Genomic DNA, 12,051 nt, shown 5'->3' with positions numbered 1-12,051 from the left:
TTCTTTCCCCTCTTCCCCTCTTTTTTCTCTTTTTTTCCCTCTCTTCTTTTTTTTTTGCCGAAGGGCCCCCTCGGCCCCCATGGATCCGCGCCTGCGAACCGGAACCTACGAAAACATGAGTTTACTATACGTAACTATCTCACATTTAATAAGATGAAATAAGGAATGGATAGCTATGGTTATCTGGACATAGGACGTCCCAAGTTGAGGTGTAGTTGTCCCCAGTAGGTCCCTGCAAACTTGTTCACGCACAAACTCTTTCTTTCTACTTGTTTCTTTCGTGCCCTGTACCTCTCATCTTCATTTCCATTCGTTTCATTTCCTCTCCTCCTCACTCATGGCCGTACGCAATTTTTTTTCCGGGGGGGGGGGGTGGGAAACAAGACGCGTAAAAAAATTCAAAGAAACACAAAGGCAAGAGAGCGAGGAGACAAAGCTTCTTATGGGGGCGCTTTTGCATTTTTCCAATTGAAATTGATTTTCGTGAGTTTTATTAACATTTTCAGTACAAAAATGTAGGTTATTTCGGGGCAGGCAACTACCCCTGCCCCCCCCCCTTGCGTAAGACCACGTTAGAACCATATTACCCCCTTCCCCTCTTTTTCCAAACAAAGTCTTCTTCAGAATCAGAAATAAAATTAATACTCAGAACGAACTTTCTTGATAATCATTTTATTTCCATTACCCAGAAATTTAATTATGAAATTGTATGTTATAAGAACAGAGAAATTACAAAGTTCGTAGGTTTTTCGCTGACATGTATTATGTTGTACTTATCATCATGGGATAGACGTTTTAATAGCTATGAAAATGGTGTGGAATTTAAGCACTACCAATGCGCTTTCTAACATTTGAAAAGGTGCTTAGAAGTAATTATCATTATTTTATTATGCAACTTAGATACCGCTTACCATGAAAAATCCTCTTAAGAAAATGCCTCAGCAAAAATAAAGCCAATAACTAACCAAAATTACCAAGTAGAAATTATTCAATTATTCGCTTAATTAGCTTAATTTGATTTATTTGATTTCTAACCTTAATTTTAAAAAGTATGATTAAAAATGAATGAAGTCGGTTACGACAATCAATAATCACTTCTCCAGCTACATCAGGACAGATATTGACAACTACATGATACAAACAATAATAATGATAATAATAGGCATTTATATAGCGCCATCTATCTAGAAATATTCTATTCCGAGGCGCACAAGAAAAGAAAGAATGAGAAAGTTTGGATGAGTGTCAAAGTGCCAACAACTAATACTGTTAGAAAAGATAAGTTTTCAGTTTGGATTTGAAGGTCTCCAGTGATTTTATAATTCTTAAATTTAATGGCAAACCATGTCTAAATGATCATAATGCACATTGATTAAATGTGTTGGTAAAAAAATTGTGCATCTCCCACCACTACGTAGAACATTTTCAAAAACCCAAAAATGTATTGTCAATTTCCCTTCATGACAAAGGGCAAAAAAGAAGTCTTTGTCGAAAATTGGTAAATCAGATCAGCAGTTTCGTCCTGGACTAAATGAGCGAAAGACGAAATGCTGTTCCAGTTCACCAATTTTCGACAAAGACCACCCAGTTGCTTATTGTTATTTGACCGGCATTTTCAATACATTTTCTATGTTCTTGAAAGTATTCTGCGAAAACTCGCTATTAACCGTACACCAGAAGCAAGATATTAGTCGAATAAAAGACAAGAATTTTTCTCTCCAGAAGAGTTGTTTGTGAGTCTAGCCATCGTGTCCTGATATCGAGATATTCAGACACCTGCAAAAAAGGAGATAAATTAAGCGTGAGAAATGCAAGGTATGAATATTTGATAGAATTACACGTATTTCGTAATTTTACAGAATATTATTTTGGAAATGATATTCAATGCATTCGAGTCTTAATCTATGATTTCTTTTTTACACATGCACATACCCCCCACACCCACAAGCACACCCTGTCACACCCCTACAAACACACACACACACACCCTCGCACACACACACTCACACACACACATATATATATATATATATATATATATATATATATATATATATATACATATATATATATATATTATATATTTTCCATTGCATTACACCTCAATCGAGAAATACTGACAGTGCCGGGGTATTTTGATGGGCTGGGGTAAGATATGACATAAGAATGGCGTCATTTTTTTTTTCTGGATTGAAAAAGACAACATGGACAAGGTATAGTTGAGAGTTACACGAGCCTATCTTTTTTATCCTCGTCTTTCCTCATTCGCTTTCTTCTTTTCTTTCTGTTTTTTTTTCTTTTCACCACTTGAAACCACATGACATGAGCGGTCACCCTTTGCCCCCCCCCCCCCTCTCTCTCTCTCTCTCTCTTTCTGACTCCACCCCTTCCGGAATACTGGCCATAAGTCATGCATGATAATTATAAGGTAATGAAATCGTATTTTGCGGCCAAGCAACTTATTGTTTAAGGGTAAAGCAGTTCAGATTGTTAGCCTTCGTAGTCATTCTCGTTACCCCTTTACCAATGATATTCTGCATTTTTACTTCACGCATACTTTATTTTAATCTCCATACGGCCAACATGATTGTATTGAACTTTTATTTTCTAAGTGGGCAGGCAATAATGCTTACATTGGTAGAGAACTTCGAGATACTTGTAAGTCCCCACGCAAGGATCTCCGAAGACGCTGTTCCTTGCACCCACGGAACATGATGTTTGGCCATTGCATGCGGTTTCGACGATGCTGACACTGCTCGCCGCTCGACAATTTTGATTGGACACCCGGGGATCGGGACAGATTTCTGGACCTGCCATGCGTCCGTAGAACGCATCCAAGACTAAGATGGCCTGTCCAGATGAACAGCTGAGGGATAGGGTACCTCCTTCACACATTCGACCAAGTCGTGCACATTCGTATTCGATTTCCAGGTACTTGTAAGTTCCGCCGCAAGGGTCACCAAAGACATTATTAGAAGCAGCGACGGAACAGGAAGATCGGCCTTGACAGAATGATCGAACTCTAGACAAGGAGCTGGAAGCGGCGCAGTTGATGGTTTGGATCCTAGGATCGGGGCACACAGATAATCCGGGAAGTTGTCGGCCGTACAGGGCACTGCAGATGTGAATAGCCGGGGTCTCTGCAGGGCAGTGCAGGTTAATGGAACCTCCTTCACATGTGCGTTCTCTTGTACAGTCGGGATCACGGTGGCAGGAGTAGTCTACCTCGAGGTACTTGTAGGTACCAACACAGGGGTCGCCGAATACGCCATTGGTAGCTGAGACACTGCATGATGATCTTCCATCACAGTTGGTGTTAACGATACTGAGTGAAGAGCCGGCGAAGCATGATGTTGTCTGGATATGGCTATGAGGGCAGATACCTGCGCCGGCAGTACGACCATAATTTGCATGGTTGATACGGATGAGGAATCCGTTAGGACACTCCAGAGAAAGGGTTCCTCCTTCACATGCCCTTCCCACTGTATTTCAAAGAAAGAATCCATATACATGTTTATGAATCGAGGAGCACGAGGCCCCTCAAATAATGTCAACTTTACGATCAGCATTAATGTGGTGATAATTGTCTGTTTCTGTCATGCGAACCGAAATTAAATTTGACGTCCAGTCCCGTGTCCAGTATATAGGCGTACCGGATATCTCGTGTGTTGCGTTTCGTTGATTATTCAAGAGAGAGTCTGGATTAGAACTATCTAAGCGAATAGAGTAAAATTTACCGAGCTCAACGCTGAAAATTTCATCAAAATCTGAAAATAGGGTGATATGCCTCCATCCCCGCGGGGATGTAGGTACCGGCCCCCTGTGATCTACACCCAGAGTTTTCATGGTTTCGACCGACTATGGTTTCGGCCGCGGAAATTGCTCCAATTTGTTCAGGTCCGTCGGATTGATTTTGAAAGTGGTACGGTATGATTAGAAATTCATTAACATGATACAACTAAAATATCCCGTCATTTTATTCAGCAAATCTGTAATTATTGTAAACTTGAATTATAGGCGCCTATCTTCCCGACAATATATCTCGTAAAATTCACTTTGGGCCCGAAGCGTGAGCTGAATTTTTAGCTTAATACTGACATTAAAAGGGATATTTAAACTACTATTTAAAGATATACGTATCTCACTAAATGAATAATGCGAGCGCGAAGTACAAGCTACATTTTTTCATTGACCTGAAAACGGGAAATTTATAATCATGAATATATTATACATCTCTGTCACATGTCTCATTGAAATGCGAGCGCGGAGCGTGAGACAAAATTGTGATAATAATGACAAGAAAACGGCATCTTTATTAGGCACATTTTATAAAAGAAATAACAGGAATGAAAAGCCCGAGATGAATCTTTTTGAATATATTGACATAAAAAGAGAGAGTTTACAGGACTTTCGAACAAACTTGATACGAAACTCCCTTTATAAATAATGCGAGCGCGATTTGCTGGCTGAAATTCTGGGATTTATTGACCTGATGACGGAACACGCTTAAGGACTATTTCCAAAAAGAAATATATATATGAGCATGATAGGCTATCTCAATAACGAATACTGAGAGAGCTATGAATTTTCAGCTCGCATTGTGGTTTTGTGAGTTTAGTCTCGTATCAAGGGTTACATTAACATTACTTAAAATAACCATTTGCAGGCCATTCAGTTAATCAACAAAATAATAATTTATCTCGCGCTTCGCTCTCGAATTATTTGTTTAGCGAAAACGAATTCTGTTTAGTGAAATAATCTTGTTTATGGATACAACCGGTCATTAAAATGTTTCGTTTTCAGGTCTGTATATAACAAGATTTCGGCTCGCATTCGCATTATTCATTTACATTAAATGAATTTGATTAAGTCTGTTTTTTTTCCGGATCTAAAGAGCTGTCAATAATCTCTGTCAACGACCGGAATAAAACTTTTTTGAGATAGAGAGTGTCATTTTAAAATCAGACATCGCTCTTTAAAGGACTTTTGATGTCATTTGCTACTCATGATTTTACTCATTTAGTTGTGTGAAGTACTTTGATACGCATAATTATGACCCGCATTAAAGTGAAAGAAGATAATTAAAAGCTTCCCAAATAGAGTGGATCCCATTCGCATTAGAACTTTCTGTTTGAAATACAGCAATGGGTATCAGTTTCCTGTTTTTGGCGGACGCACCTACACAAAATAGAACAGTATATTCTACATTGCAGGCAGGAGGGGAATTTAAAATATATAAAAATCGGCTGCCGAAGGAGACAATCGAAATCTGTCTTTTAATGATTTAAAGTGATTAAAAGATAGGAAAGAAGAGCTACTCTGCCTGATTAATTTACACGTGAAATGGTTCCTGTGTAATAGGTTACATGTACATACCAGCTTGGCGTAATACCAGTACAAAGCTGTCATAGCCGAGTTCATACAGGAGTTATCAGGACCATAAACGGAAACAGATATTCAAAATTTCAAGCTTTGAATTAATGCGAACGCGAAGCGTAAGCTACATTCTTTTATTGACCTAAAAACGGTATCATTATCATAGGCGGATCCAGCTTTTGGCGAAAGGGGGGGCGCACTGCCGAGCGGCGCACATATTTTTGCACTTCACCGGCGCCATAAAAGAAAATGTTGAAAAAGGGGTAAAGTCTGACCCTGTCAAATGTCCTTTTCAAAATGTAGGATTTCAAGTCATGACATTTTGCATGACCACACGAAGATAATATTTCCGGGAGGGGACGAGACTAGAACAAATTTTAGAAAAATACAAACAAACAAAAAACGAAAGAGTAAACGGACCGAGCTGCTCAATGGGACGATTTTTTTTACAAGTGTAATATAAGTATTTGGTGCACATTTTTCATAGTTTTCATGAAATGTTAAGGGGAAAAAATTGTTTTTCACAACAGCTGATCGCGAATTTGCCCCCCCCCCCTTCCCCCTTGCTGCGTACAGCCATTCCCTGAAGTCCACTTAAATCTCATTATAACAGAAAATATGTACATAAGTATAATCTTTCTAAAAGATATATAGAGAGGGATAGAAAAACTTAACAAAGAAAGTAACAAGCAAAAAGTAACACAAATTATGCATGTTATGTGCGATTTATTTATATGACTCATGAGATAGAGACACAAATCTCACCAACAAATTAATGCGAGCGCGAAGCGCGAGCTGAAATTTTTTAAGTATACTGACCTGAAAGCAGGAAAAAGGTGCCTTTTTAGGACTGTTTGTAGTAACTCATGAGGAGGATACATATCTCAATACACAGATAATGCGAGTGCCGAGGGCGAGCTGAAATTTCTTTATATTCTGGCAAAATTAAATGCTCGATATTCTAAGCATTTTTGGTACCAATGATTAAGATGGGTATCTAAAAAAAAAAAACAATAGATGCGAGCGCAAAGCGCGAGCTTAAAATTTTGATATTTCGATCTGAAAAAAAAATGAGTTTAATGTACGTTTTTTATATAGAACAAGATTATATCCAACAATAGATCATTGCAAATAGAAGCGGGAGTTCTTTTGAGGTTCAGAACTGAAAACGAGACATTCTATTCACCTATTTAATCATGAAAAGTATGGGGGTTTGCTACAGAAATGATGCGAGCGCGAAGCGCGAGCTGAAATTTTTTATATTCCAATCTGAAAAGCGGACAATTTGAGCACGATTTTAAATAAAGAACGAGTTGTGAAGCTCAATCTCACCTTTTCTTACTAAAGCATTGGAAAATAAGATCAAAATTAAAGGATTTGCTCTACACTTTTGTATGATTCTGGGATTTTTTAAAATAAAAAATTAAAGATTTCATGACATCTGTGGGCAACTGTCCCGCCCCAGTTATTCGTTATGACCATTCAACAATAAAATGTATAACCAGGTGCCGCTTATCATTCTTGACTGGCGCCGATCTAGATTTAGGTGGCGCCGGTTACGACAAATGCAGCGCCGATTTGTCTTGACCGGCGCCGATTTAAACAAGTAGTGCTGATTATTTTTTACCGACGTCACATAAGATTCAGGCAGCGGCAATATATGCGTCGATTTAGATCTAGGAGGCGCCGATTATTCTTGACTGGCGCCGATTTTTAACCAGGTGATGCTGATTATTCTTGTCTGGCGCCGATTTGGATTTAGGTGGCGCTGATTATTTAAGTTGATCGGCGCCGGTTAAGACTCAGGCAGCGTCGATTTACAACCAGATGGCGCTGGTTATTCTTGACCAGCCCCGATTTAGATATAGGTGGCGCTGATTATCCTTGATCGGCGCCGGTTAAGAACTCAGGCAGCGCCAATTTCTCTTTACCGGCGCCGATTTATAACCAGATGGCGCCGATTATTCTTGTCCGGCGCCGATTTAGATTTAGGTGGCGCTGATTATTTAAGTTGATCGGCGCCGGTTTAGACTCAGGCAGCGCCGATTTATAACCAGATGGCGCCGATTATTCTTGTCCGGCGCCGATTTAGATTTAGGTGGCGCTGATTATTCTTGATCGGCGCCGGTTAAGACTAAGGCAGCGCCGATTTATAACCAGATGGCGCCGATTATTCTTGTCCGGCGCCGATTTAGATTTAGGTGGCGCTGATTATTCTTGATTGGCGCCAGTGAGATGCAGGCAGCGCACTGCTACCGGCGAAGTTATTGGTAAAAAGGTAGTTAAAAGAAACGATAAGGAAGATGATATGATTGTGCTTTGCTGGTGGATAGTCTTTTCTTTACTTTTTCTAATGTTATACCAATGTATATTTTTTTAAGAAGCGCCTTTTCTTTTCTTTTCTTTCCTTTATTTTTATTTTTTCAAGCGGCGCGCCTTTTCTTTCTTTTACTTTTCTTTTATTATTTATTTGGAGCGGCGCCGCTCAAATATTAGGGGGGGCGCGCGCCCCCTGCGCCACCCCCCTGGATCCGCCGATGATTATCAGTATACCATAACAGAAACAGAAATTCAAAATTTCAAGCTTTGAATTAAAATCTTTAAAGTTTACATCTAAATCCAGTATTCGGCTAATCACTAACCATTGCCGACTTTGTGTTACTTGTAATCTAAATTTATGTAAGAGCAAATTCTACTCACAAATCGCACGAGAAGCTCCAATCGATGCAGCCACTAGGAAGCAACAGAAAATCACTTTTCTTGCTGTTGCAGCCATTTCCGATGTGATTTTCTTCCTCTAGAAAACAAAAGATAGAAAGTTTGTTTGCGGAAGTTTTATAGAATTTATAATGAATTTATATTTTACTGAGAAAAACAGGAGAAACTGAATTTAGGTGAATGATCATGTTATTTAAATAATTCATGTTCATATTTAACTCTTCCTTTGCCAATGCATTATCATGTTAAGTCATTATAACCTAAGTTAAAATTCTTAATTCGGGTATTATTTCCCATTCGGGTATAAGTACATGACGACGACATAAGTAAGTTGTCCACAAATCCCATCGAGGCAGCAGACAAGAAATTTGAAGAATATATTTCTCATATTCAAATGTGACCATTTGCTCCTAAACCAACAATAAGGCTACCAATATGAATTTTGAGTTTTTAATTGAGTTTAAATGAAGACATAATAAGCTTTCAAATGATTTATAACTTGTCAAAATTGATCTGATCAACAATAACCCATACGAAGTAGTTGATTGGATGCAGAAGGAATTCATTGAGAGCTCCAAAGAATAAAAAGAAAACGACCATGAAAATAAATGCCCATAGTGCAAACTTAGTGAAACTTCCAAGCAATCCGAAAAAAAAATGCAGCGTTTCGAATGGATATTTTTGCTTATTAATAGAGAACTTTCCATGAGACTGAGGAGTGAGGACTTGTTGTTGGTTTGTGGGAAGCTGGTGACAAATATTGTTTGGTCACCTTATCTTGAAATAACCAGATTATTGATATTTATGTTTTTGCGGGTAACCCTGCTAACGAATCTAGCGTTTATTCATGGGCAAATGATAAAAAAATGCATACTAATATTCTCAAATTTCCTTTTAAACCGATCTTGTAAGCAGAATATGTACCCGTCATGGTAGAAGTTTCCATATTAGGAAAAATAGTATGTGAATTCCCATTGCAATGATAATTTGCCTTATACAATTTGAATTGCATGCAAATTTATGAGGAGATGATAATAAGCTTATACTACATTCACAATAAGGGGGCAAGGCCGTGATTACATAATGTCCCTTTTCAACGAGAGAGATTACTTGATAAAAACTTTTACAGAAATCCCTCCAATCTGGGGCATTTTGGGCAAGTGGATAAAAAGCTAAACAATTTTGAAAGAGTCTGATCAATAAAGAGTATTCTTCTAATATCATCAAGATCATGCTTAAAAGAAAACCTGGATTGGCCCCTAAAGGCAAACTATCAATCTGGAAAAAAAATATATAACCACAAATAGACAATTCAAAATTTAAGTGGAATTCAGGATAAAGATTGGTTTACGAATAATATCAGATAAGACAATTCATATTCAGAGAAGCAGCGTCCGATTTGTCTCTACCATCGTTTTTCCCCTCTCTATTTTTTCTTTACCTGCTAAATCGATGTTTCGGGTAGATGAAAACAAATAGTCATGTATAGGACTCACCTTTGCTATAGCCGAAGCAGAAATTACAGAGAACAAACGACGTACTGATCAATAGAATCGACAATAATGACCTACGAAGACAGCTCTTTTGATTATTATAGCAGAAAGGCCCAGCTGAAAATAATCATATTTTCTATGGGCGTGGCAATAAAATCATTGCAGTAACCAATCATCTTGTATTGTCCGAACAGCAGCTGAGCACTCAAGATATTAAAAATTCTTACTGCAAGAAAGGCACTCATATAGTCATAGGCCAGAAAATAATGACCTACGAGCTCTTTTTATTATTATAGCACAAAGGCCCAGGTGAAAATATTCATATTTTATATGGGCGTGGCAATAAAAATATTGCAGTAACCAATCATCGTGTCTTGTCCGAACAACATCCGAATACTCATTTCTTACTGCAAGAAGGGCACTCATAGGCCATCACTAGATGCTGTCAGATACGCAAGTTTGCTTCAGATCTACTGTAATATAGAGATTGAAGGCACTGGCGTAAGAAGACGGGGTAGAGATTGGACCATGGACCCAAACAATTTTTACGACCAAGAGATATAAGAAAAATGGAAAGGGCTGAAATATTTCTGAATAATATGTCATAATTTATGACAAAATTATATTTTTTGCATTTAAATGGTTATATTTCGAGGTCGCTCGCAGCCCTTCAGAGTAAATTTGCCAAATACGTACGTCATTTTGCTCCCATATTTTTATTTATTTATTTATTTATTTTTATTTATTTATTTTTTGGGGGGAGGGGGTAATTAGGCCACAGGTTCGAGGGTCCATGTAGTGTACATCAAACCTCCAGATATTAATGATCAGCTTTACACCATTTATCTGTTGTAAATCATATAAATATACTAAAAGTCCATTTTTATTTTGAAGGCAAAATGCGATAAAAGGCCCATGGATTCTGCCTTCTTGTTCTTTTCCTTCTTTTTCTCCTTTTTCTTCTTCCTTTTCTTTTTCTTCGTCTTCTTCCTTTCGTATTATTATCCTTCTCCTCCTTCTTCTTTATTTTCTTTCGCTTCTTCTTCTCCTTCTTTTTTCTTTTGTCTTTTATTTGTTATTTTGTTTAATTCACAATGTTCTCATTTTCTTCTCATAATTATCATCCTCCTCGTTTTTGTTCTTTTGTGCTCTTGTTTTCCATCGCACCCCTATTGATATTTATCATGTCTATGTACTCAACTCAACAACAAAGCAAAACATGAAAAACCAGGAGGCTTATGTTCTATTCGTTGTCGTACACGGATTTCGTGCACACTGTTTTTTTTTTCTTTTTGTTATTCATCTTTTACTTCTTCTTCTTTCCATTCGCCTTTTTTGTCCATTCTTCCTTTTCATCGCACCCCTGATAGGCACATGAACTGTTATTTTCTTTTACTGCAAAGATTGAATTGAAATAACGTTGATATTGCTAAAGTTACCGTTGTTTTCACTATCATCATTTTCTTCCGTTTTCCCTCCCCTTTTCAAAAAGGGCAAGGCTTATTTAGGATTCGCAACTTTCCTCCTCCGGTCTGGCATAAACGCCACGATGTCTCAGTGATCAACCTGATACGCAAGTACTTCAATGTTTTGCAGGTATAGATAGAAGGACGAAAGGAAATTCGATAACATCATTTTCAATCAAAGCTCAATTTTCGATCGATGTCAAGTATAAATCGGCGCCAAACAAATCCTTCCTCGGCAGGATCTTTCAAAGCGACAAGAACCTAGCTCCCAGACAGTATATAGGCCGAATGTAAAGGAGAATGAAACCCTTGAAACTAGCTGAATCCATATCAAAGAGAAAAATCAAAGAAACATATTGTTGAAAGTTTGAGGAAGATTGAATGAATAATAAGAAAGTTATGAGCATTTGAATATTGAGATCACTAGTGCCATGTAGATCCTCCCATCGGCAATGCGACCAAGATCTGTGATATCACACACGTACAACTCCGTCATTACTTTAGTACTTATTTCACTTATATTCTCACTTTTATAGAGTCTATCACAAGGTTTGGTGTTTTCTTTATGAGATGACAAGTACAGAGGTTTCACAACATTATATCATTACTTGATGAATCGTTTGTCATATGATAAGAATGAGCAAAAAGAGATGTTTTGGGGTATATTTTCAGTGTCCGAATGGGAGAGTTGTACGTGTGTGACATCACAGATCTTGGTCGCATTGCCAATGGGAGGATCTCCATAGCATTAGTGATCTCGACATTCAAATGCTCATAACTCTTTTATTGCTAGTCCTATTTTACTCAAAGTTTTGTTGATCTTATTCTTTGATTTTTCTGCTTTCACAAAAGCTAACTTGCTCCAAGAGTTTCATTCTCCTTGTAACTAACTCCGCGAATGATCCGATGCAGCAGTTTACTACCCTCTTATTTTTCTCTATACAGCGCGTCCCATAAAAAAATCGAAACCAAGAATTAACAATTTATCACAACTTAAA

General features: G+C 37.9%; 1 protein-coding gene across 1 annotated transcript; it reads right to left on the bottom strand.

Moving 5' to 3' along the window:
* Positions 1-656: 656 nt before the first annotated feature.
* Positions 657-10,085, bottom strand: LOC129258318 (L-rhamnose-binding lectin CSL3-like). Its single transcript, XM_054896610.2, has 4 exons — positions 9,591-10,085; positions 8,077-8,173; positions 2,634-3,482; positions 657-1,776 (listed from the first exon to the last, which is right to left on the bottom strand). The coding sequence occupies exons 2-4, from the start codon at positions 8,150-8,152 to the stop codon at positions 1,769-1,771; spliced, it is 933 nt and encodes a 310-aa protein (XP_054752585.2). The 5' UTR covers positions 8,153-8,173; positions 9,591-10,085; the 3' UTR covers positions 657-1,768.
* Between the last annotated feature and the right edge of the window lie 1,966 nt (positions 10,086-12,051).

The sequence above is a fragment of the Lytechinus pictus genome, chromosome 4, assembly GCF_037042905.1.
Source record: "Lytechinus pictus isolate F3 Inbred chromosome 4, Lp3.0, whole genome shotgun sequence".
Lineage (NCBI taxonomy): Eukaryota > Metazoa > Echinodermata > Echinoidea > Temnopleuroida > Toxopneustidae > Lytechinus > Lytechinus pictus.
Note: the sequence above shows the minus strand (reverse complement) of the source record. Positions and strands in the feature narration are given on the sequence as shown.

What these genes read in the sequence shown, in the direction of transcription:
- LOC129258318 (XM_054896610.2), bottom strand. Translation starts at nt 8,152, where the DNA reads ATGGCTGCAACAGCAAGAAAAGTGATTTTCTGTTGCTTCCTAGTGGCT. An exon ending in TGGAGCTTCTCGTGCGATTT is followed by an intron (nt 3,483 to 8,076) that starts GTGAGTAGAATT and finishes TTTGAAATACAG; the next exon opens with TGGGAAGGGCATGTGAAGGA.